Source organism: Oncorhynchus kisutch, linkage group LG2 (assembly GCF_002021735.2).
Source record: "Oncorhynchus kisutch isolate 150728-3 linkage group LG2, Okis_V2, whole genome shotgun sequence".
Classification (NCBI taxonomy): Eukaryota; Metazoa; Chordata; class Actinopteri; order Salmoniformes; family Salmonidae; genus Oncorhynchus; species Oncorhynchus kisutch.
Genome location: NC_034175.2, coordinates 33,024,320 through 33,051,838, shown reverse-complemented (window position 1 = coordinate 33,051,838; position 27,519 = coordinate 33,024,320). Strand labels below are relative to the sequence as shown.

At 42.5% G+C, this 27,519-nt stretch overlaps 1 protein-coding gene across 17 annotated transcripts in view; it reads right to left on the bottom strand.

The window, feature by feature from the left end:
* The window catches only part of LOC109904040 (LIM domain only protein 7), a 119,220-nt gene that overhangs the window by 1,943 nt on the left and 89,758 nt on the right, over nt 1-27,519 (bottom strand). For 6 of the 17 annotated variants that reach the window (XM_031793238.1, XM_031793227.1, XM_031793265.1 and 3 more), the window contains 16 exons: nt 26,466-26,783; nt 25,994-26,108; nt 24,465-24,626; nt 19,269-19,456; nt 18,930-18,993; nt 13,161-13,211; nt 10,003-10,028; nt 9,253-9,360; nt 8,462-8,554; nt 7,967-8,376; nt 5,745-5,801; nt 3,569-3,618; nt 3,050-3,208; nt 2,475-2,670; nt 1,591-1,941; nt 125-233 (listed from right to left, as the gene is read on the bottom strand). In XM_031793238.1, coding sequence (XP_031649098.1) covers nt 125-233; nt 1,591-1,941; nt 2,475-2,670; nt 3,050-3,208; nt 3,569-3,618; nt 5,745-5,801; nt 7,967-8,376; nt 8,462-8,554; nt 9,253-9,360; nt 10,003-10,028; nt 13,161-13,211; nt 18,930-18,993; nt 19,269-19,456; nt 24,465-24,626; nt 25,994-26,108; nt 26,466-26,783 — 2,457 coding nt within the window. The remainder of the gene's footprint in view (nt 1-124; nt 234-1,590; nt 1,942-2,474; nt 2,671-3,049; nt 3,209-3,568; nt 3,619-5,744; nt 5,802-7,966; nt 8,377-8,461; nt 8,555-9,252; nt 9,361-10,002; nt 10,029-13,160; nt 13,212-18,929; nt 18,994-19,268; nt 19,457-24,464; nt 24,627-25,993; nt 26,109-26,465; nt 26,784-27,519) is intronic. The other 11 variants (XM_031793293.1, XM_031793289.1, XM_031793307.1 and 8 more) reach the window with 8 other exon arrangements.

The window sequence follows — 27,519 nt, the reverse complement described above, 5'->3', positions numbered from 1 at the left end:
ACAGTCTCATTCTGTGAATAAGGTTAGTACTGAGAGGATCAGGTAGGTTTAGTCTTTGCAATGGACCAATCATGACCTCAATCTCCAGGTCAGGTAGGTCCGGTCTTGAACTTTGAACTCTCACCTTGAAACAGGTCAAATGATAGCAGAGTCCCAGGGACTCGATGATCATGGCGGCTCCCTTGCCCAGCACCGTATCACAGAACGTACAGACTTTCTTGCCACTCACTGACCTGAGATTACAGAATGCAGAACCATAACTTGACTGGAGAACACAGACACACAGACTGGAGAACCGAGAATATACATGCCCTCCCACGCACCATCAACCACACTGGATAACTGAGAATACACACACATTCCTATCCAAACAAAAATACTTTCATAATTGTTCATGTTATATGTGTATTGAATGGTCACCTCCCTGACCAAAGCCCTTCTCCCCCGATTGCTCAATTTACCACAGGTAGACTCCAATGAAGTTGTAGAAACATCTCAAGAATGATCAATGGAAACATGATCCGCCTGAGCTCAATTTTGAGTCACTTAGCCTACTCGAACAGAGAGGAATGTTATTTATGTTAGCTAGCTGGCTATCCAACACTGGAACTCTTCCAAGTCGAGATAAGATTTTGGTTTTATTAATTTATTACCACTGTGGGACGCCTGTGTAAATGCTAAATTGCTTGCTGTACCCTGAACTGTGTGATTGTAGTGGATTTACTAATGAGTTAGTTCTAGTAGCTATGTTGACTATAACGTTAGCTAATATGGTTGACAACGATGTAGGCTGTGTGTAGTGGTTAGCGGTTACGGTATGAAGGTTTAGCTTGGAGAGGTCAAGACAGCTGTTGTGTTGTGCACTGTCCACAAGCGAAGGGAAAAGGTAAACGTTGATGAGAGAAGGAATTATACAACGAGAAAAGTGATAGTGCTGTTTGTATGTGGCTGCTTTGAAAGTGAACTGTGTGTGTGGTGATCAGGGGTGTATTCATTCCGTCAATTCTGTTGAAAAAAGTTTCTTAATTGGAAGCAAATGAAATGGGGATAGACCTACCTGAATTTGTCCAATAGAAACTCTTGGAATGTTTTGCAACTGTTTGGACTAATGCTTACAAACTAGATCAAATAGATGTAGGCAAGAGTGTGCAAGGCGGTATTGAATGTGTCACTGTCACCTTGTTTACTCCAATTTGTCTCTCGACATGCGCACCTACGTGATACACTTTCTTTCGTAGGCTAGGTTGTAGCAACCTCATGATAGGTATAGGGAAAATCTATCAATGTTACATTGAGCTGGGTGAATGGAATATGAATGACAGTCATTCAATATGCTGTAATATAAATAAATAAAAAAGAAACCGTGGTTCACGTTTGTGGTGAACACAAACGCCTAAGCACCGACATTTTGATGAATGTCAGCATTTGTTACTTTGAGCAAGGGCTTTTGGTGTTACCCTTAACCCCAGATCGAGAATCTGACTTTTAGCTCCAATATCTGACATTGTATCAGGGTTTGGGAGAAAATCTACCGACTTAGTTCTTTGGCAAGCAGCAGTGTGCCACGTGATTGGACGTTGGATGTTTTACCTGCTGCGTTGCTGTGAGGATGGGCGTGACTCGGGTTCGGGGCCAAGAGAAGGGGTGGAGGATGGCGAGGGTGAGCGCAGGGACCAGGAAGATAGGTTACACCCCCTGGCCTCTCTGAGGGAGCTCATAGAGAGGGAGGAGGGCAGGGTGGCTAAGCCAGGACGACTTCCGACCTCGCTGCCATAGCCACCACCACCGTAGGCAACACCACTATAGGAGGATGTAGTTTTGAGACCAGAAAGGGCAAAATGAGGCCGGCTGTAGTTGTGGATGGACGAGGTGCTTCCCGGTGTCCATGATGAGCGCCAGGAAGAACGGGGCGCGGTGTCCAGGTTGTCCAGAGACTCGCCTCTGAAAAGTTAAACAGATTACCGGATGTTAGTGGAGGTTAGCGTAAGCACCCAAATAGCCTGGATACCACAAGCCATTATGTTTCTGATTTAGCCAACTCTTTTGATAACTGCAACAGAAAAGAGACTGGCATCCAGGCTAGAGCACAAAATGTTAAAGTCACTAAAAACAGTTACTTCTACTAAAATAGTTGTTGTAAATTATGTGTTAACATGTTACACACACTCATTCAAGCTAGCATTATACAGCATTAAACCCCTGGTGACCCAATCTAGGCAGTTTAGTGTACTGTCCATGTTGGAACAGAATAGTCACAAATCCATGGAAGGCGTGTCAGAGTTACTTGGAGTTGGTGTCAGAGTCATGTGGAGCTGTCCTAATATGGACGCCCATGTGAGTCCCAGGTAGAGTACCTTCTAATAGGGCCATTGAGGCTGGCTTAACCCCTATCCATCATTCAACACACACATTGTACTGTATTGATCCACTTCCCCCATGCCAGCGGAGCCCCAGTCAAGCCCCAGGAAGAGTACCTCCTGATGGGGCTGGCAGTGGGGTCCTTGCTGTTGGTGGTGCTGGTGGAGCGTTGGCGGATCCAGCTGTTGTCTGTGGCCAGGTTGGTCTTCTTCTTCATCTCCTGCAGGATCTGCTGCCTCTCCAGCTCCGCCTGGGTTACGCTCTGCTGGCCCTTCCTCCCCAATCCTTCGCCTATCCCACAGCTGCTAGTCACTGTGGGCCAATGAGAGAGAAGAGGGAATCAGAAAATAAAGATGAGTCAATGGGAGAGGAGAGGGGGTCGACATGAGAGCCAATCAGAATGGATGGAAGTCCAGAAATAGACTGTAGACCAGTGATTCATCCAGGAAACACCAATAAGTCCAGTGATTCATCATTGTGACACAGCCACTGGAGAGAACAGATTCATTTTCTGTATTCAGCTTCAGTGACCAATAGGACATGATCAAGACATATTATAAAATCTGGAAGTGTCTGTTTATATATTCATTCATGCTAAACGCGATTGAGCTGGTTGGTTGACTGGGTCCTGCATTGATTAGACAGGAGTGGTCAGGAGCGGTCGAGGAACGGTCGAGGTTGTGAACCACACCTCTTTCTGGCTCTCTGTATCTCATGGCGTTTAGGATGTTTCTCCTCTCCAACTCCAGTTCTGACGCAGCCCGGAGACTCTGGGCCTTTTTGTCTGCTTTCCGTCTCAACTCCTCCTCCAGTAACCTCTGGGCCATGCCCCCCGAGCTGCCGTACCAGCCTGGGCACAGTGTGTACAGTATTCACACCCACTGCCATACAGTTACTTACTTACTTACTTACTTACTTACTTACTTACTTACACACACACACACACACACACACACACACACACACACACACACACACACACACACACACACACACACACACACACACACACACACACACACACACACACACACACACACACACACACACACACACACACACACACACACACACACACACACACACACCCACCTACCTACCTTCCCTTGCTAATTTGAGCAGCTAAGTAATGGTTCAACTTCCACCGAAGGTCAATAAGGATGAACTACTATTGATGAATACATGAGGAAATTAGTAAATTCCCACTGACCTTTAGTTTTCTCCACGTCGTCCAGCTCTGGAGTAGATTTAGACTTTGCCCTGCCAATCACAACAAAACACATTTAGAGGCTGATAATCAAGAAAATGCATTATCTCTCAAATCAATGTACACTGTAAAACACATTATTGATTTACTAGTCTACGTTCCAAATGGTACCCTATTCCCTACAAAGTGTACTACATTTGACCAGGGCCCTTGGGGCTCTTTGTATTTTCAAATGCGTACAGTTCAATACATGAACACATACAGTACACGAGTGGCCTGCAATGGAAATAAGCCTTCAGGCTTTGTTGCATAATCTCTATGATACCACTTTTTTACTTTACAGTGCATTCGGAAAATATTCAGGCCCCTTGACTTTTTCCATTTTTTTTTAACGTTACAGCTTTATTTTAAAATGGATTAAATGTTCTTTTTTCTCTCAACAGTCTACACACAATACCCTATAATGACAAAGAAAAACAGGTTTTTAGAAACATTTGCAAGAAAATGAGTACAACTAAATGTAACATTTACATAAGTATTCAGATCCTTTACTCAGTACTTTGTTGAATCACCTTTGGCAGAGATTTCAGCCATGAGTCCTCTTTGATTGACGTGACAAGCTTGACACACTTGTATTTGAGGCGTTCTCCCATTCTTTTCTGCAGATCCTCTCAAGCTCTGTCAGGTTGGATGGGGAGCATTGCTGGACAGCTATTTTCCAGTCTCTCCAGAGATGTACAATCGGGTTCAACTCTGGGCTCTGGCTGGGCCCCTCAAGGACATTCAGAGACTTGTCCCGAAGCCACTCCTGCGTTGTCTTGGCTGTGTGCTTAGGGTCGTTGTTCTGTTGGAAGGTGAGCCTTCAGTCTGAGGTCCTGAGCAGGTTTTCATCAAGGATCTCTCTGTACTTTTCTCAGTTCATCTTTGCCTCGATCCTGACTAGTCTCCCAGTCCCTGCCGCTGAAAAACATCCCCAGGGATGGTGCCAGGTTTCCTCTGGATGTGACATTGGTCGGAGAGTCTTTAGGAGCCTTTTGGCAAACTCCAAGCAGGCTGTCATGAGCCTTTTACTGAAGAGTGGCTTACATCTGGCCACTCTACCCTAAAGGCCTGATTGGTGGAGTGCTGCAGAGATGGTTGTCCTTCTGGAAGGATCTCCCATCTCCACAGAGAAACTCTAGAGCTCTGTCAGAGTGACCATCAGGTTCTTGGTCACCTTCCTGACCAAGGCCCTTCTCCCCCGATTGCTCAGCTTGGCCGGGCGGCCAGCTCTAGGAAGAGTCTTGGTGGTTCCAAACTTCTTCCATTTAAGAATGAAGGAGACCACTGTGTTCTTGGGGATCTTCAATGCTGCAGAAATGTTTTGGTACCCTTCCCCAGATCTGTGCCTTGACACAATCCTGTCGCAGAGCTCTACGGGCAATTCCTTCGACCTTATGGCTTGGTTTTTGCTCTGACATGCACTATTAACTGTGGGCCCTTATATAGACAGGTGCGTGTCTTTCCAAATCATGTCCAATCAATTGAATTTTACACAGGTGGACTCCAATCAAGTTGTAGAAACATCTCAAGGATGATCAATGGAAACAGAATGCACCTGAGCTCAATTTCGAGTCTCATAGCAAAGGGTCTGAATACTTAAGTAAATAAGGTATTTCAGTTTTTTTTTTGCACAAAAAAACGTAAACCTGTTTTTGTTTTGTCGTTATGGTGTATTATTGTGTGTAGATTGCTGCCGAGTTATTATTATTTTTAATCCATTTTAGAATTAGGCTGTGATGTAATATTTTTGAGCCAATTGGGCTCTGGTCAACAGTAGTGCCCTGTATTGGGAATAGGGTGCCATTTGGGACATGGGCTGTGCTACACATTTAGTTCTGTTGGTTAAGTATTGACTCTTAGAACATAATGTATTAGTTATAGGCTGAGGCATGCTTTGCGTTTGCTAGTAACAGACCATAGATTTTATGAATGAAATGAAGTCATACTGTATGTTTGTCTGATTGCAACAGAGGCAAAGCCGTGGCCATTCTAATGCATACAGATACACATGCACTCAGAAAACTGCAAACCCAGCCCATCTGGCACTCAAGGCAGACGTAAGCAAATACTCTGAGTATTTTAATACATTTTTTAAGTATTTGATGTTTAGGTTGGACCTTGGCAGACACACACTGACCTGTCTGCTATGGATATCTCAGGTTGGGCCTTGGCATAGACATAGGAGTCCCCGACCCTGCCAGCAGTTTTGAGAAAGGGTTATGGGGTTACAGCAGTATAAAGATAATATAGATAGGGAATACAGACAGACACAGACAGAGACACACATGGACAGACAGAGACAGAGACAGAGACAGAGACAGAGACAAAGACAGACAGACAGACAGACAGACAGACAGACAGACAGACAGACAGACAGACAGACAGACAGACAGACAGACAGACAGACAGACAGACAGACAGACAGTCAGACAGACAGACAGACAGACAGACAGACAGACAGACAGACAGACAGACAGACAGACAGACAGACAGACAGACAGACAGACAGACAGACAGACAGACAGACAGACAGACAGACAGACAGACAGACAGACAGACAGACAGACAGACAGACAGACAGACAGACAGACAGACAGACAGACAGACAGACAGACAGACAGACAGACAGACAGACAGACAGACAGACAGACAGACAGACAGACAGACAGACAGACAGACAGACAGACAGACAGACAGACAGACAGACAGACAGACAGACAGACAGACAGACAGACAGACAGACAGACAGACAGACAGACAGACAGACAGACAGACAGACAGACAGACAGACAGACAGACAGACAGACAGACAGACAGACAGACAGACAGACAGACAGACAGACAGACAGACAGACAGACAGACAGACAGACAGACAGACAGACAGACAGACAGACAGACAGACAGACAGACAGACAGACAGACAGACAGACAGACAGACAGACAGACAGACAGACAGACAGACAGACAGACAGACAGACAGACAGACAGACAGACAGACAGACAGACAGACAGACAGACAGACAGACAGACAGACAGACAGACAGACAGACAGACAGACAGACAGACAGACAGACAGACAGACAGACAGACAGACAGACAGACAGACAGACAGACAGACAGACAGACAGACAGACAGACAGACAGACAGACAGACAGACAGACAGACAGACAGACAGACAGACAGACAGACAGACAGACAGACAGACAGACAGACAGACAGACAGACAGACAGACAGACAGACAGACAGACAGACAGACAGACAGACAGACAGACAGACAGACAGACAGACAGACAGACAGACAGACAGACAGACAGACAGACAGACAGACAGACAGACAGACAGACAGACAGACAGACAGACAGACAGACAGACAGACAGACAGACAGACAGACAGACAGACAGACAGACAGACAGACAAATCACATACAGAAAAGACAAAACACAGGCAGACCATTAGTGGGGTTTAGAGGTTACAATACAATGTAAATAATTAATGATTAATTAACTAAATGGTAATGTTTAATATACTGCAGTGAGTTGGTGTTTACAATAAGCATTTGAAGATTTAGCACACACAAATCTTAAAGCTTTAACATTATGTCTGTAATGACAAAAGCGCTGCAGAAGATAGCTTGCTTCAGCAAGACCACTACTGTTATGCGTCATTCTTCTTTATTAGTGTGCTTGCTTCAGCAAGACCACTACTGTTATCCGTCATTCTTCTTTATTAGTGTGCTTGCTTCAGCAATGCCACTACTGTTATCCGTCATTCTTCTTTTTTATTAGTGTGCTTGCTTCAGCAAGACCACTACTGTTATGCGTCATTCTTCTTTTGCTTGAACCCTACATTTACCAATTTATCCTCCTCCCACTGCCAGAAAAATATATATTTTTAGACTGCACACAAATGATACGTACTTTTTCAAAATTAGTAGAGGGAACTGGGTAGGATGGGAAGGGAGAATTATGGAGGTAAAACAATTATTGCAAATCTTTATCATTGTAAAAAGCATCACTGAAAAACTGGGGGGAAAAAAATACAAAATTCCGGTAATGTATACTGGAGCATCATCTATAAGTGACTTTGTTCGGCTACATAATAAATTTTAGATACTTTAGGATAATTTAGACATGATGTGCAAAAAACGCTAACATAGGTACAACGACTTGCATTAGATTAGTGCAACAAATGTTAAAATGTTAGCATTTGGAAACAGTGCCAGAGAAACTTAAACAAAGCATGGATTGCTGTTATACCTTGTCCATAGACTGCTTACAGGGTAAGGAAACCAATATGTAATTTTGTAATTTGGATGAACTAAACCTTTAAAGAAAATAAATATTATTATTATTAACCATTGCTGCTGCTGCTCCTGCATTTTCTCTTTCTCCCTGTGTTGTTGTTCAGCAGCCTCCTGGCGCCTCCTCTCCTCCCTCTCCTCCTCCTTTCTCCTCTGCCATCTCAGCTCCTCCTTTTCCCTCTGTCTCCTCTCCTCATCCTCCTGCTTCTCCCTCCTCATCCTCTCCTCCTGAAGACGCAGCAGCTCTTGCTCCTTCTCCTCCGTCCTCCTCCCCTCCTCCCACTTTTGCCGATCCTCCTCCACTCTCCTCCTCTCTTCCTCCTCCTGTCTTTTCTGTGCTTCCTCCTCTACCCTCCTCCCCCTTTCCTCCTCTTGGGCTTCCTTTTCCTCCCAGGGCATGGTAGGCTGGCGGAGGGGGGAGAGGGCACTGATACTCCTGCTGTCCATCTCCAGGCCCCTCGGCTCCTTGGGAACAGACAGTAAAGGGTTCAAGCCAAAGTCCTGAGTTACAACCAGAAAATTACATTGCTAAAGTGATATGGTTCCTCACCTCTTGGTGGTGTCTTCCCCCTTCTGTCACAGCCTCCTGCTGGGCCCGACGCCACTCCTCCTCCAGTTTCTCCTGGTCACGACGGTATTTCTCCTGATCACAAACACGCACACAGAGAGAGACAGGTTACTGTACTGTATGCACACACCCACACACACACATAAACACACATTGAGAGTTTATCAAGCACTTGGTCGCCGGCCCCCTACTGACAACCACTTTTAATCACAATTTGATGTAAGAGGAAAATAGTCTCTCTTGTTAAACAATAGAAATAGAAAGTTCTGGTTTCATGGTAAAGACAAGGAAAGTGCTTCAACTCATTCAACAATTGACATCCCTTAATATCCCGACAAAAAAATAATTTCCACATTTTAGTCTACCAAAACCTAAGTAAAGGGCAATTGGAAGACAAGGATTAGATGAAGTCGACCTAACTCCTGAGAACGAAAACAATCCCAAAGTTTCACCTTCAACCGCTCAGCTCTACATTCCAGCTTCGTTCCCCAGAGTAGGTGAACCTTGTTAGATTTTCTGCCAAGCTTCTATGTCTCATTAAGAAATTAGGCCGTTTGACCTGCGGGGAATACAGAGTGGAGGAATAACGAGCCTTGGCTTCTAGTCTACAGCTGCTCTGCAGGGGTCAGGTTGGACACATTTTTATCTCTCTACCTCCATAAATAGACCTCGGGAGTAATTCACAATGTGCACACACACACACTTCAAACAAACAAAACAAACAATCAAAAACACACACAACAATCAAATCCCCCCACCCCACACACTGTTACCTGTAGGAGTCTCTCCTGCTCCTTCTGCCATTTCTCCTGCCTCCTGCGCTCCTCCTCCGGGTCACAGGACAAGCGGTTAGAGGAGGGAGCGATGGAGGCAACGGGCATCTGATGGAGGAGAGGAAGAGGAGAGTAGACAAGAGACATTGCCATTATTCCTTTATAGGTGAACAAATTTATCCTGCAAATACACAAATTACTTTATTGTTTTTTCTTCATCTGATGTTTGAATATAAGTCATTCTTACAGTATCTTAATCACACTTAATCAACAAAGCTATTTGAGTCTCCCCAGCCCTTATACATATTGTCATGCATATCACTTGTTTTTCATTTAAATGTTTCATTGTTTATGTATTAACATGCTACCCATGTACAGCATTTCAGTGTCTATCACTAAGATGAAAAGTTCAAACTTGAGCTGTTAGTTATATTATTCCTCCAGTCAACCTTTTCAAAGTGAGCCACAGATGCTTCAGTTCACCATCCAATTTCAAAGATTGAGTTATTGTATGAACAATGTCACAAAGGTTGGGACTGGCATTTTCAATCAAGGAGTTTAAAGGGGCTCAGGATCCTGCCCCTGGTGTGGTAGTTAAATAACCCATTACTATCCCACACAGTAAAGATGTCACTCACATTGATGGGTTAATGCATTGTAAAAACTTAAGACCATAAACACGTATTTGAGAGAAGAAAAAAAAAACACTTGATTGTAAACATTTTGTAAATATTAAATAGAATTGCTTACATCTGATTTTGCTGACTCTGATCCTCCTTGAAAAAGAATAACAATCATCAAATAAATCGATCTAATGTTAACAGTCACATCTCAGAATGATATACAGCATTCAGTATATGCTGCCATGAGAAGCATTGTTCCTGTATTCTAAAATACTACTTCATTGTCATGTTTGTTAAGACAATTAAAAGTTTGCTAAAGCAGACACACAGACTGACACCTAGGATAGATATAATACATGTAATTAAATATCACACACCTGGAGGCTACACAAGCTACCATACAGACCAAAAGCTGACAGGCTTGTTCAAATCTCAACTCTTATCTGAGGTTGAGTGTGTGTTCAGATTTGACCTTTTCAACTTCTAAAACGTTTAAATGCTGTTTAAACTTTAACCAAACCCTCAGCTATAATTTGAGATTTTAAATCAAGCCTGAAGCAAACAAGATGCATTTAAAATTCACCTACAGTCTTATACAGTCCTTATACAGACCTACAGTCCAATATTGCCACAAAGAGTCTATGATTTTGGCAGAATAGTAGGTCCCAACATACTGTTGGTGTGTTACCAAAGTACATCACACTAACTAGATTCAACTTATTAACATCTCATCATTTTTGTATTTTAATGGATATAACAACAAACATGCACAAGTTGCAAAGAGTCATAAAAAGTCAACAGTCACCAAAATGCATGTTGATGCATGCAAAAGCATTGGCTATTAGTAATAACACAAGAGCAAAAGCACAGCACAGCAAAGCATGCAAGGTTGAAAAGGAGGGGAGCCAATGTGTGACACCTGGACATCATACCAACATACTGTACCATTCACCTGACAGCATATGACACCCGAGTTAGCCTTGTGATGGCATTACTTTCTAGACTTATGGCTTAGTGAATAGCCCAGAGCCATAGATATGCACTACATTACCAAAATTATGTGGACACCTGCTCGTAAAACATCTCATTCCAAAATCATGGGCATTAATATGGAGTTAGTCCCCCCTGCTGCTAAAACAGCCTCCACTCTTCTGGGAAGTCTTTCCAATAAATGGTGGAACGCTGCTGCAGGTACTTGCTTCCATTCAGTCACAAGAGCATTAGTGAGGTCGTGCACTGATGTTGGGTGATTAGGCCTGGCTCGCAGTCAGCGTTCCAATTCATCCTAAAGGTGTTCGATGGGTTTTTATTGATTTTAATTGTATTTATTTATTTTGACCTTTATTTAACTAGGCAAGTCAGTTAAGAACAAATTCTTATTTACAATGACAGCCTACCGGGGAACAGTGGGTTAACTGCCTTGTTCAGGGGCAGAACGACAGATTTTTACCTTGACAGTAACGGGGATTCAATCCAGCAACCTTTTGGTTACTGACCTAACGCTTTAACCACTAGGCTACCTGCCACCCCAAAGCGGTGATGGCTCTGTGCAGGCCAGTCAAGTTCTTCCACATCGATCTCGACAAACCATTTCTGTATGGACCTCGCTTTGTGCACGGGGGCATTGTCATGCTGAAACAAGAAAGGGCCTTCCCCAAACTGTTGCCACAAAGTTGGAAGCACAAAATTGTCTAGAATGTCATTGTATGCTCTAGCGCTATGATTTACCTTAACTGGAACTAAGGGGCCCGAGCCATGAAAAACAGCCCCAGACCATTAGTCCTTCTGCAGTTGGCACTATGCAGTTGGCACTATGCATTCGGGCAGGTTGTGTTCTTCTGGCATCTGCCAAACCCAGATTAGTCCGTCTAACTGCCGGATGGTGAAGCATGATTTATCACTCCAGAGAACACATTTCCACTGCTCCAGAGTCTAATGGCGGCAAGCTTTACACCACTCCAGCTGAAGCTTGGTATTGCGCATGGTGATCTTAGGCTTGTGTGTGGCTGCTTGGCCATGGAAACCCATGGCATGAAGTACCCGACGAACAGTTATTGTGCTGACCTTGCTTCCAGAGGCAGTTTGGAACTCAGTAGTTATTGTTGCAACCTAAGACAAATGATCTTCACGATCTACACACTTCAGCACTCCCTGGTCCAGTTCTGTGAGCTTGTGTGGCCTACCATTTCGAAGCTGAGTCGTTGTTAATCCTAGACGTTTCCACTTCTCAATAACCACACTTACAGTTGACTGGGGAAGCTCTAGCACGGCAGAAACGGACTTGTTGGAAAGGTGGCATCATATGACGGTGCCACATTGAAAGTCACTGAGCTCTTCAGTAAAGCCATTCTACTGCCAATGTTTATCTATGGAGATTACATGACTGTGTGTTCGATTTTATAGACCTGATCGCAACGGGTGTGGCTGAAATAGCCAAATCCACTAATGTGAATGGGGCATCCACATACTTTTGTATATAAAGTATAGTGTATATCGCTATCCTATATGGCTCTGGACCAGACTAAAATTGATCATTGATCAAAACACACAAGCAAGAAGTGAGAATTTTGTAACCACTTCTATGGAGTCCAGTAGATTGGTATGTTGGTATGGCATTCTGACATGCTGTCTCCCCTTTGGTGCTTCAAAGTGTTGGTGAAAACACAACTTTCTAGTCAAGTGTATCCCAACCCTCTACTGAGGGATCCTCAGACAGTTCTCAATTTGGTTTTAACCCTGAACTAGCCACCTGATTCAACAAATCAAGGCCTTTGTGATTAGTTGTCAACTCAGAGCTGCAACAGAAATGTAGATAGATTGCTGGTCCCACAAGAGAGGGTTGGGAAATACTGGTCTAGACTCATCGAGCTCAGTGTCTCTGGGAGAATCACCACACACTCAACCCTGTTTATCACAGAGGTAGACCAGTGCACTGAAACTGGGCCCTGAGAAGCCCGGGTGTGGGAGGGAGGGGGAGACCAGTGGAGTTACACTCACTCAGTACCAGATCAGATGGGAAAAAGCAGTAGATTTTAAGCAGCGGGCCCAACATGGATCCCTAGGGAACTCCTGAGTATTCAACTGTTTGTCTCAATCTTTCCATAATCATGATTAGGTTAATAAGTCATAGATGAAACAAAACCTGTACACCAGGAAGGTCCTTAGGAGAACCACTGGGATAGATAGAAAGAGATGGAAGCCTAGAGCACCCAGCCTCTTGATAGTTACACAGACCATTGATAATAACCCTTCACCAACACCAGGACTCGATCAGGGGTGTTTTACCTTGTTCAAAAAACTCTGACCTCCGTTTAAAATTTTTCATGGATATGGGTTCTACATGAGAGATGGAAAAATCAGAACAGGGTCAGAGAGCGTAAGAGAGTGGGAGAGAAACTTTGAAGTAATGGCTTCAATCATGCAGGCACGTGCACAGATATGGTTTTACCTGTGCAGAGCACATGCCCCTTTGCCCTTCTAGTCTCCAAATTGCCCTTTTGGGTGGTAGTATTTTTTTTGTATACATATTTTGTCACTGTTGTTTGGAACCTACTGCCCGCAAGACAAGCCTTTAAGTTCACTAGCCACCATCCTTTCTGTTGGTTGCACCTGTTGATCTGCCCTGTATGGAGCTTGCGTGCGGCCGGTTGCGCCTTTTGCCCAGTCTGTCCTGTACGGAGAATCCGTGCACCTGTTATCCAAACATGTATGCCTTGAGAGATGCGGTCACTGGTTGAGTGTGTGTAGCTAGCTAGTTTAAATATCAACAATAGTGCCACAGCAGCATAATATTTGATTAACACTTGATTTAGCCTACAGCATGATCAATATTCAGTCTGGTTAGCTGATATGTGCAACAGAGAGAGGCAGTAAGACATAGAGGTAAATCACAATCAATAAAAGAAATTGAGGTGGCTAACAAGCAGATTTACATCAATCATCTACATCAATGGTCAGCTGATTGCCCACACTCTTTTCCCAATGTCAATTATGTCTCAATGAGTCACTGCAACAGAGGCATATGGTATGTTATAATTTTTGAGATATGAATTATGAAAGCTCTGTGCACGGCCCTGCTATCATGGCATGGGGAACTTCAATCAAGATCTCCATTCTCCACTACTGGACACATAACAACTACATTAGGATTATGTCATCACACTGAAAATAAAAACAATCATATGCAGTGCCAGATCCGGACCCCCTCAGTTGGGGTCTGAACTTACTCTTGAGAGTTAGAATAGTACAATACACAAGGTGTAAGTTCAAAATGTGGTTGTGCATCAGCAGTTTTCCTCTTGTTTTGTCAGTCATTGACAGTCACTCAATTATCGATAAGTTAGTCCAGCCAGTTATCTAAATTTGTATTAATCATTGCAGAATACCAACCGGGCACGCAGGGCATTGTTTTGTTAGTCACTCTCACTCAGATATCATTAAAATTGCAACATGTGTAGAATTGCAAGAAATTAGCTTTAAAACTGAAAAATATATATTTCAGTCCCTTGAAAATGTATTGGAATTGCATGACATTTTTTTATAAAATCCCCCCACCAAAAAAATCTACACCCGATTGCGAAATATGTAGACTTGCAGGAAAAAAACATACATTTTTCACCCCACCGTCAAAAGGGGGCCACCCCAAAAAGTCTAGAGCTAGTCCTGATCATATGTGAGGTCTGCCCAGGTCTTTCCAAAAATGCTCACACAGACATATCCTACATTACAAGGAAACAGTACATCATCATATTTGTATTTGTATTAATTATGGATCTCCATTAGCTTCAGCTACTCTTCCTGGGGTCCAGCTAAATTAAGGCAGTTTAAACCATTTAAAAAACATTACAATACATTCAAAGTTTTCACAACACAATGTGTGCCCTCCACCACTAGCACATATCAACTGTACAAAATCCATGGGTACATGTGTGTATAGTGCGTATGTTATCTTGTGTGTGTATGTATGTCTGTGCCTATGTAATGTTTTTGCATTGCCCCCCCTACGTTGCTGCTACTCTATGCTATTATCTATTCATAGCCACTTTAATAACGCTAGTTCCATGTACATAATTACCTCAATTACCTCGACACTGGTGCCCCCGCACATTGACACATTGACTCTGTACCGGTACCCCCTGTATATATATTGCCCCGCTATTGTTATTTACTGCTGCTCTTTAATTATTTGTTATTCTTATCTTTTACTCTTTTTTTGTATTTTCTTATAACTGCATTGTTGGTTAAGGGCTTGCAAGTAAACATTTCACTGTAAGGTCAACACCTGTTGTATTCGGTGCATTTGATGTTCGTGTTGCTTCACAGTCCCCACTGATCCAAAAGGTGTATTTTTATCTTTTTTTTTTTCAATCTAATTTTATTGCTTGCATCAGTTACTTGATGTGGAGTTCCATGTAGTCATGTCTCTATGTAGTACTGTGCGCCTCCCATAGTCTGTTCTGGACTTGGGGACTGTGAAGAGAACTCTTCTGGCATGTTTTGTGGGGTCTGCATGGGTGTCTGAGCTGTGCGCCAGTAGTTCATACAGACAGCTCGGTGCATTCAACATGTCAATACCTCTCATAAATACAAGTCAATCGCTCTTCCACTTTGAGCCAGGAGAGATTGACATTCATATTATTATATTAGCTCTCTATGTACATCCAAGGGCCAGTCGTGCTGCCCTGTTCTGAGCCACTTGCAATTTTCCTAAGTCCCTTTTTGTGGCACCTGACTGAATAGTTGTCCAGATGCGACAAAACTCGGGCCTGTATGACCTGCCTTGCTGATAGTGCTGTTAAGAAGGTAGAGCTGCGCTTTATTATGGACATACTTCTCCCCATCTTAGCTACTGTTGTATCAATATGTTTTTACCATGACATTTTACAAACCAGGGTTATGCCAAGCAGTTTAGTCACCTCAACTTGCACAATTTCCACATAATTTATTACAAGATTTAGTTGGGGTTTAGGGTTTAGTGAATGATTTGCCCCAAATACAATGCTTTTAGTTTTAGAAATATTTAGGACTAACTAATTCCTTGCCACCCACTCTGAAACAAACTGCAAATCTTTGTTAAGTGTTGCAGTCATTTCAGTTTTTGTAGTAGCTGACATGTATAGTGTTGAGTTATCCGCATACATAAACACACTGGCTTTACTCAAAGTGGCATGTCATTAGTCAAGAATAAAAAAAGTAAGGGACCTAGACAGCTGCCCAGGGGAATTCCTGATTCTACCTGGATTATGTTGGAGAGGCTTCTATTAAATAACAACCTATGTGTTCTGGTAGACAGGTAACTCTTTATCCACAATGTAGCAGGTGGTGTAAAGCCACAACACATACGTTTCTTCCAGCAGCAGACTATGATCGAAAAGGTCAAAGGCTGCACTAAAAAAACATCAATGTCTCTAAGCCAATCATCAGTCATTTGTGTAAGTGCTGTGCTTGTTGAATGTCCTTCCCTAAAAGTCTGAAAGTTTGTTGACAATTTGTTTACTGTAAAATAGCAATGTATCTGGTCAAACACAATTATTTTATTTTTTTACTAAGTGTTGAGAACATGCTGATTGGTCGTCTATTTGAGCCAGTAAAGGGGACTTTAGTATTCTTAGGTAGCGGAATGATTTTTGCTTCCCTCCAGGCCTGGGGGCACACACTTTCTAGTGGGTTTAAACTGAAAATATTGCAAATAGGAGTCACTACAGACCCTGGTTCGATTCCAGGCTGTGTCACTACCGGCCGTGATTGGGAGTCTCATAGGGTGTCTCACAATTGGCCCAGCGTCGTCGGGGTTAGGGTTTGGCCGGGGTAGGAAGTCATTGTAAATAAGAATTTGTTCTTAACTGACTTGCCTAGTTAAATAAATAAATAAATAAAAAACTATATGAATGATGGAGATTTGCCTTTTTTTCCCAAAATGTAAATTAAGGTGCTCCAAAGCTTTTTACTATCATTCTTTATGTCATTTATCTTTGTTTCATAGTGCAGTTTCTTCTTCTTTTTATTCAGTTTAGTCACATGATTTCACAATTTGCAATACGTTTGCCAATCTGTTCTGCAGCCAGACTTATTTGCCATTCCTTTTGCCATTCCTTTTTTCAAATCCTCATCAATCTATGGGGATTTAATCGTTTTTACAGTCATTTTCTTAATGGGTGCATGCTTATTAGTAACTGGAATAAGCAATTTCATAACTGTGTCAAGTGCAGTGTCTGTTTGCTCCTCATTACACACCACAGACCAACAAATATTCTTTACATCAACAACATAGGATTCACTACAAAAGTAGTAAATACGTGATCAATACATGTTGATGATTTCATTCCTGTGCTGTTTGTAGCTACCCTGGTAGGTTGACTGATAACCTGAACCAGGTTGCAGGCACTGGTCACAGTTTGAAGCTTTTTCTTGAGTGGGCAGCTTGATGAAAGCCAGTCAATATTTTAATCACTCAGAAAATGTTATCAGTACATTGTATTAATATAGATTCAATGTGACCATGCAACAAACCAAAATCTTTTTTTTTTCTCACAATGATGTGCTATGTCAATGTCCTTACCAACCTTGTCACAACATGTTTGCAACTTTTGGAAAATATACCTCTCTGTTGATGTCACATACATTATCAAGAATTTCACATGTTATCCAGATACTGACTTTTAGCACTTGGTAGTCTATAGCATGGTGGTAAGCTGCCATCAGGAAACTAGGCGTATGTCGCTGGTCACTACTTCACAGGAGATGTCACTTGAATGTAAACTTGAAAGAAAATCTAAATGTGGTTATTGGCAGAAATGCCTTCACAAACATGTTAACTTTCATGTGCCTTAATAACAAACTTGTATACCATCTGTAAACATTAATAAAATAGTTAAATTACGAGCCTAGCCTTCTTTGGTTAAGCCAAAGAAAAAGTCAGCAACCTTCCGGCTAGCCATGATTGGCTGAGATAATGAGTGGGCTTGACATGCCGAGAGATGAGTTTGGATTGTCTATTTGAGCTGGTCAGTGTGTCTAGGTAATCCTGTCTAATGCGGCTTTTTTTAAATTTATCGATCGTATATTAAAACTGCATGAGTGTTGCTCCACTTTCTGGAGGACTAAGTTTTTAAATCAGTGGAATTAGAGTATGATACCTAAGGAGAGGGAGAAAACACCTGTCTCTAGATTATATCGTCAAACTAAGAGCAACCCTGGCATCCGACAGGAAATGCATCCAACCATGAATGATGAGTGAATGATGATTAGTCTAGCTAGCTACATTTTCAGATATTACACCTTTCTAATTTTGACAGAAAGAACCATTTGCTTGGCTAGCTATAGCCTAATATTAGCTAGCTATCACAAACTTGGTTGGTTATTTACCTGGAGATTCATGCAGGGTAGTAACGTCATGAGTTGTGATTATGGTTCATTGTTTATCTAGCTAAGTAGCTAACATTAGCTGGCTGGTTGGTTGGCAATCTGCAGATTCATGAATGGCAGTAAGGCGTAGCTAGCTATATGTCTTAACAAAATACTTCACTATGCAAGTACCCATTTTGGGTGAGTTTGTAAATTCAGTCTAGCCATCTACTCTGATTTCAGAGCACTCTTGTCTGAGTGTGCCAGTAGTTCTGCGCTCCGCAGAACAACTGTTGAATTTACGAACACTCAACACCCGTTGAATATGGCCGGTGTCAGGAAACGTCGGCAAAAATAAATAGCGGTCCTATTGTAGCTGTTAAAAGCTAACCGTGTCAAGGAATTCACGTAAAAACAAGTTCGGTATTTGTAGTTAATGAATAGCAGTTTTGTTTTAATCAATAACAACAAACCAAGTGTTTTTACAGCATACAATTTTCAGCTGCACACTCTGATCAAGTCATGTGGTGGCATGCGCAAACAAAATGTGTAAATGTACATCATTATACATAATTGAACAATGGGCATTCACCACCAGAAACACATACAGTCCCAAAGAGAGAACGTTGTCCTTGCTTTCTCAAACGTGTGCCTGTTAATAAAGGCTAGTCATAACTTCTCTGGTTAGTAGATCTGCTCTATGTTCTTTACCTTTGTTTCTCACGGTCACTGTCTCGTCACGGAAGCCTCCATTCACTCCATTGGATGCTACATCCTGCAACAAGATGAATTAAACGCCTGTTGAGAACTGTCTGTGGTTTTATCAGTACATTGTATTCATATAGATTCAATGTGAACATGCAACAAACACAAATCACAAATTTTTTCACAATGATGTCCTATGTCAATGTTCTTACCAACCTTGTCACAACATGTTTGCAGATTTGTGATATATCAAGTTTATTTGGGTATTTGTGAGTAACATAGCAATAAGCTAATAAGAAACATTTGAACATTATCAACACCACGAGGTCTTCCTGTAAAACTCACAATGATTGGTTGGGTAGTGACCTTCTTGGTGGTTTCCATGGATCCCCGAGAGGTGAAATCCAAGCTGGTGGTTGCGTTAACGGTGGTTGTGTCGGGGAAACCTATAACTGTTGGATGATGATCCATACTGGTCAGATTGATGGTCTTATGGCTTTTAAACGGCAGGGAAGGTAGGTCTCTGTCCCAGTCTGAACATCGTAGACGTGTGTCAATGGCAAAGATAAAACTTTTTTTGTGTGTGTGTGTGTGTGTGTGTGTGTGTGTGTGTGTGTGTGTGTGTGTGTGTGTGTGTGTGTGTGTGTGTGTGTGTGTGTGTGTGTGTGTGTGTGTGTGTGTGTGTGTGTGTGTGTGTGTGTGTGTGTGTGTGTGTGTAAATGTATGTGTAAGAGATAGTGTGTGGGCGTGAAAGCACAACATTAGGAAAGGTACTAGTACTTAGGAAAGGTACTACTATACAACTATAGTACACAGAGTACTTACAGTATTTTCTGCATGGTATAATAATGGTAAAGACATCAAAACTATGGATAAGAGATATGCATTCAGTCTTGGCATTCTCTCAACCAGATTCATGAGGTAGTCACCTGGAATGCATTTCAACTAACAGGTGTGCCTTGGTAAAATTAATTATTTTTCTTTTCTCCTTAATCCGCTCGAACCAATCAGTTGTGTTGGGACAAGGTAGAGGTGGTATACAGAAGATAGCCCTATTTGGTAAACTACCAAGTACATATTATAGCAAGAACAGCTCAAATAAGCAAAGAGAAATGACAGTCCATCATTACTTTAAGACATGAAGGTCAGTCACTCTAGAAATGTTCAAGATTTTTGAAAGTTTCTTCAAGTGCATTCGCAAAAAGCGCTATGATGAAACTGGCTCTCATGAGGACCGCCACAGGGAAGGAAGACTCAGAATTACCTCTGCTGCAGAGGATATATTCATTAGAGTTAACTGCATCTCAGATTGCAACCCAAATAAATGCTTCACAGAGTTCAAGTAAGAGACACATTTCAACATCAACTGTTCAGAGGAGACTACGTGAATCAGGCCTTCATGGTCGAATTGCTGCAAAGAAACCACTACTAAAGGACACCAATAATAATAAGAGAATTGCTTGGGCCAAGAAACACGAGCAATGGACATTAGACCGGTGGAAATCTGGCCTTTGTTCTGATGAGTCCAAATTTGAGATTTTTGGTTCCAACCGCCGTGCCTTTGTGAGATGCAGAGTATGTGAACGGATGATCTCCATAGAGTGGGGAGAACAAGTATTTGATACACTGCCGATTTTGCAGGTTTTCCTACTTACAAAGCATGTAGAGGTCTATAATTTTTATCATAGGTACACTTCAACTATGAGAGACGGAATCCAGAAAATCACATTGTATGATTTTTAAGTAATTCATTAGCATTTTATTGCATGACATAAGTATTTGATCATCTACCAACCAGTAAGAATTCCGGCTCTCACAGACCTGTTAGTTTTTCTTTAAGAAGCCCACCTGTTCTCCACTCATTACCTGTATTAACTGCACCTGTTTGAACTCGTTACCTGTATAAAAGACACCTGTCCACACACTCAATCAAACAGACTCCAACCTCTCCACAATGGCCAAGACCAGAGAGCTGTGTAAGGACATCAGGGATAAAGTTGTAGACCTGCACAAGGCTGGGATGGGCTACAGGACAATAGGCAAGCAGCTTGGTGAGAAGGCAAAAACTGTTGGCGCAATTATTAGAAAATGGAAGAAGTTCAAGATGACGGTCAATCACCCTCGGTCTGGGGCTCCATGCATGATCTCATCTTGTGGGGCATCAATGATCATGAGGAAGGTGAGGGATCAGCCCAGAACTACACGGCAGGACCTGGTCAATGACCTGAAGAGATCTGGGACCACAGTCTCAAAGAAAACCATTAGTAACATGCCTTCATAGATTAAAATCCTGCAGCACACGCAAGGTCTCCTTGCTCAAGCCAGCGCATGTCCAGGCCTGTCTGAAGTTTGCCAATGACCATCTGGAGGAATGGGAGAAGGTCATGTGATCTGATGAGACAAAAATAGAGCTTTTTGGTCTAAACTCCACTCGCCATGTTTGGAGGAAGAAGAAGGATGAGTACAACCCCAAGAACACCATCCCAACCGTGAAGCATGGAGGTTTGCTTTGGGGATCATGCTTTGGGAATGCTTTTCTGCAAAGGGGACAGGACGACTGCACCGCATTGAGGGGAGGATGGATGGGGCCATGTATCGCGAGATCTTGGCCAACAACCTCCTTCCCTCAGTAAGAGCATTGAAGATGGGTCGGGGCTGGGTCTTCCAGCATGACAACGACCCGAAACACACAGCCGGGCAACTAAGGAGTGGCTCCGTAAGAAGCATCTCAAGGTCCTGGAGTGGCCTAGCCAGTCTCCAGACCTGAACCCAATAGACAATCTTTGGATAGAGCTGAAGGTCCGTATTGCCCAGCGACAGACCCGAAACCTGAAGGATCTGGAGAAGGTCTGTATGGAGGAGTGGGCCAAAATCCCTGCTGCAGTGTGTGCAAACCTGGTCAAGAACTACAGGAAATGTACGATCTCTGTAATTCCAAACAAAGGATTCTGTACCAAATATTAAGTTCTGCTTTTCTGATGTATCAAATAATTATGTCATGCAATAAAATGCAAATTCATTACTTAAAAATTATACAATATGATTTTCTGGATTTTTGTTTTAGATTCCGTCTCTCACAGTTGAAGTGTACCTATGATACAAATTACAGACCTCTACATGCTTTGTAAGTAGGAAAACCTGCAAAATGGTCAGTTTATCAAATACTTGTTCTCCCCACTGTATGTGTGGTTCCTACTGTGAAGCATGTAGGAGGAGATGTGATGGTATGGGGGTGCTTTGCTGGAGACACTGTCAGTGATTTATTTAGAATTCAAGGCACACTTTACCAGCATGGCTACCACAGCATTCTGCGGCGATATGCCATCCCATCTGGTTTGCGCTTAGTGGGACTATCATTTGTTTTCAACAGGACAATGACCCAGCACACTTCCAGGCTGTGTAAGGGCAATTTGACCAAGAAGGAGAGTAATGGAGTACAGCATCAGATGACCTGGCCTCCACAATCGTCCTCAACCCAATTGAGAAAAAGTGCTCAGCATATGTGGCAACTCCTTCAACACTGTTGGAAAAGGATCCCAGTTGAAGCTGGTTTAGAGAATGCCAACAGTGTGCAAAGCTGTCAAGGCAAATGGTGGCTACTTTGAAGAATCTAAAATATATTTTGATTTGTTTAACACTTTTTTACTTACTACATGATTCCATTTGTGTTATTTCATAGTTTTGATGTCTTCACTGTTATTCTACAATGTAGAAAATAGTAAAAATAAAGAAAAACCCTTGAATGTGTAACTTTTGACTGGTACTGTACGCTACCACTTGGAAGGGAAATAAGGTTGTTGTTATGGTGTCATTCTAAAGAACAGCGGGGATAACAGAGAAACCACCTTCCACACCCATGCACAATCTACAAACCCCCTAGCTTTACCAACAGGTTTACACTCTCTCCTACAAAAGCATCTATTTTGATATGCATTGCACATTCAACAGATCACACAAATCAATACAATGACTGATATTTTGGTGGTGTAATCGTGATATAGTAGGATGTGTAAACCTGTTGGTGAAAACATACAGTGAGCTCCAAAAGTACTGTGACAATTACATTTTTGGATTGTTATATAATAACTGTGAGGTTAAAGTGCAGACTATCAGCTTTAATTTGATGGTATTTTCATCCATATCGGGTTAACCCGTTTAGACATAACAGCACATTACACAAATGTATTGGGACAAACACACGTATATGTGTATTAAATCAGTAAAAGGTTAAGTATTTGGTTTCATATAAAACTTAATGTGTCACGCCCTGACCTTAGAGAGACGTTTTATTTCTCTATTTGGTTAGGTCAGGGTGTGATCTGGGGTGGGCATTCTATGTTTTGTATTTCTGTGTGTTTGGCCGAGTGTGGTTCTCAATCAGAGGCAGCTGTCTATCGTTGTCTCTGATTGGGAATCATACTTAGGCAGCCTGTTTTGCCACCTTCGTTGTTGGTAGTTGTCTTTGTTAGTGGCCTGTATAGCCCTAGTAAGCGTCACGGTTGTTTCTTGTTTTGTTGGCAACATTCTTAATAAAGAAAATGTACGCTTACCACGCTGCACCTTGGTCCGGTCATTTCCCTGACGACGTGCGTGACATAATGACTACATCAAGCTTGTGACTCTACACATTTGTTGGATGTATTTGCAGTTTGCTTTGGTTGTTCCAGATTATTTTGTGTGTTTTTGTATACATGTTTTGTTTTGGGTGTATTAAAAACCTCTAATTTGTATTCCTGCGCCTATCTCCAAAATCCTTTATACCAGTGTGACACCTTGCCTTATTGTAATGATTAGAGGTTAGCACATCTTAGGGGTATGATATTTGTGCATCTGTAACTTTCTCACTCATTATTATTCAGGATGATCCATAATCATGAAGGCATCCACCTTAATGTAGAGTCAAAATGACACAATATATTAAAATAGAGAGACAAGGTACAAAGAGTTGCAATTTCTTAACAGTTTACCTGATATGGATGAAAATACCCTCAAATTAAAGCTGACAGTCTGCACTTTAACCTCATACTCATTGTATCATTTCAAATCCAGTGCTGGAGTACAGAGCCAAAAGACCAAGTTTGGACCTGTAGGATCTTGTGCCTGAGTATGAGTTAGTTCTCCACAAGGTAGACACCACATAAGGAATGAACAAAGGAGAACAGAGGGAGACAGAAACACAAACAGACTGTCAGGCAGACAGACAGACATAGAAGGAGAAACAGAAGTATAGAAACACAAGCATACAGAAAGTGAGAGACAGACAGAGAGACAGGCAGGCAGAGACGAGGAAACAGACAAGGAAGATAGGCAAAACTTGGCACACATATCACTAACTAAAGGGTTATCCCAGAACAGAGGACTAGAAAACGAAGGAAATTATCATTAAACTGCCATTAAATAATTGAGCCATGATACCAGAAAAATGTACTGACCAGTTTAACATGTCGCAATAGTTTACCAACACAGCAAACATAAATAACACTGACATTCTACAAATACTCTCTAACAACACCCACATTCTCTCTCTAGTCGTCTACTCACTGTTCCTGCCGTGACGGCGTATGTCCATGGTAAGGCTTCCCTGCTGTAGAGCTTGCTCTGTGCTGCTCTTCCACTTGCCGTAGCTCATCTCTGCCACCCTTTGCCCGCTCACCGACATCACCTCGTCGCCCACCTGCAGTTGGCACAGTTCGGCTGGGCTGCCTGCGGGGCACAGAGAGGGGCAGCGAGGTCAGATAGAGAGGGTAAAGAAGGAACAGAAGGAAGGAACAGTGGTCAGATATAGAGCGTAGAGTGCACAGAGGGTGAGATAGATATGTAGAGAGGGAATTGGGTCTCAGATGTAGGGGCAGAGAAGGCATTGGGGTGAGTAATAGAGAGGGCAAGACAGGTGTCACAGTAGTGATGTAGACCAGTCAAGATACATTTAAACTGTTACAATAGAGAGATACAGAGATAGGACAAGGCAGCGATTGCAATAAATCATCTCAACTTTTTAAAGTGGCTTCAGCTTCTTGTCTCCTTCCCTCCTCCTACCCTTTAGGAACATATAGTTTACTGAACTAAAGCTCCCTTTAGAAACATATAGTTTACTGAACTAAAGCTACCCTTAAGAAACATATCGTTTACTGAACTAAACTACTTTGTGATAAATACTAATATCTAAATCTCAAATATCAGAGACTACAAATTTGCAAGAACAGATCACTCTGGAGTCAACTGTTAACATAATGTTTGATTTCAAGTGTAAATTAGGAAGGTCTGATGTCAAAAATGTACGAAACTTCTTGCAGTAGTTGCAGTAGTTAGTTTCACCGCTACATGGCAAAATAGTAATTAACTACTAAAAACACTACCCATATATGAATTTAATTAAACTACCAACAAGCTACTGCAAACTGTAGTTAAATTACTAGTTTAACTACATGTATTTCACTATTTCACGGTCTATTGGCACTGTACTAAGGTATCTGGCACTATGTGTGGTGGCCAGCAGAGGCAGATATTGGAGGACGGACTCATTGTAATGGCTGGAATAGAATCATATAATGGTATCAATCACATCAAACTCATGGACCTCCAGCTACTGGTGCAGTGTTAGCAGTGGAATGGTATTTACTCTTCTGTGTGAATTATGAATGGTTTTTGAACAAAAGGGAGTGAAGCCATTGTCCACTAATCAAATCTAACCAGGCAACTGCAGTTTTATTCACAGTGTCTCACATATTGCCCATTGCTTAAAAACCTTTAAAACTTTCTCACTGAAATGAGAGATGAGCCTGCTGTGCCAGTGGATGCTGGTGTCACTTTAAATCAAATGATGCGCTCATTGTTAAGGCTGGACTGGAACGATATCAAACACATTAAACATGGTTCCCAAGTGTTTGATACCATTACATTAATTGCCATTACTCTGTGCTCATTCTACTCTTCACTATCCTCCAACATGCTGTATGTACCCGGGTTTACAATCAGACAGTTGGTTCAGTTGTTACTCTTTGTTTGTGTTAACCATGCTAAATGTGTGTGTTTTGTGCTAAATGTGTGTGTGTGTGTATGTATGTGTTTACCTGGTTGGATGGAGGTGACGTGTGCTCCAGTGGAGTCCCACTCTGTCTGGAAGCCAAAGTCTCGACTGCTGTTGGGCCTCTGGTTGAGACTGATCCGCATGTCAGCGTAGCTCTCCTACACAACACACACACACACACACACACACACATTAAGAATGCCAGGTTGTGTTCCAAAGCCAGGGAAAGAATAACATTTGTTCTTCACTATTAATTATTAGTTGCTCTCTGACAATGGGAAGCATCGATCCTACTGTATCTCCTACTGTATGTAGCACTAGCTACATAGTATAGTATGCTCGCTCACTTGCTCCAGTACTGTGATTGCTACTTTACATTCCAACATTTCTTCAACAAATTGGTTTTTACATGTGATGTCCTTATCACTATGTGCTATTTTTGGCTTCAGCTCTGGAATACTGCAAATGTGCCCTGAAAAAGTCTAATCTGCCTAAAAACCAAAATCTAAACCTACCTGGTTAGTGTCTTTTGTAGGTAACGGACTGACTGGGGCTGTGTAGGCCACTTTTGGGGTCTGGAGGGCGGGTGAAGGACTCCTGGCCTGAGAAGGGACAGGAGAAGGGGCCAGGGTAGGGACAAGTGTTGTGGCAAGTGTCACACTCCTTTTTTCTTCTTCTTCTTCTTCTTCTCCACTGCTGTGGGCAGAGCTGGAGAGGGAGTGCGCCTTATCCTCAGAGGTCATGACCTGGATATAGCGGCTGGGGGCCGACAGCTTCTTGGTGAAATCCGTCTCTCCGTTCAGACTTTTCTGAGAGTCAGCCATCAGAGGAGCCTACAGTGCATTCGGAAAGTATTCAGACCCTTTCACTTTTTCCACATTTTGTAATAGCCTTATTCTAAAATGGATTAAATAGTTTCCCCCCCATCAATCTACATACAATACTCCATAATGAAATGTTTTAAAATGTTTACAAATTGTCCTGTTGGAAGGTGAACCTTCATCCCAGTTTGAGGCCCTGAGCGTTCTGGAACAGGTTTTCATCAAGGATCTCTCTGTACTTTGCTCCGTTCATCTTTCCCTCAATCCTGATTAGTCTCCCAGTCCCTGCCATTGAAAAACATCCCCACAGCATGATGCTGCCACCACCATGCTTTGCCGTAGGGATGGTATTGGCCAGGTGATGAGCGGTGCCTCCAGACGTGATGCCTGGCATTCAGGTCAAAGAGTTAAATCTTGGTTTTATCAGACCAGATAATCTCATTGTCTGAGAGCCCTTTATATATCCTTCCTGTTTGGCCCTGTCCGGGGGTGTCCTCGGATGGGTCCACAGTGTCTCCTGACCCCTCCTGTCTCAGCCTCCAGTATTTATGCTGCAGTAGTTTATGTGTCGGGGGGCTAGGGTCAGTTTGTTATATCTGGAGTACTTCTCCTGTCCTATTCGGTGTCCTGTGTGAATCTAAGTGTGCGTTCTCTAATTCTCTCCTTCTCTCTCTCTGAGGACCTGAGCCCTAGGACCATGCCCCAGGATTACCTGACATGATGACTCCTTGCTGTCCCCAGTCCACCT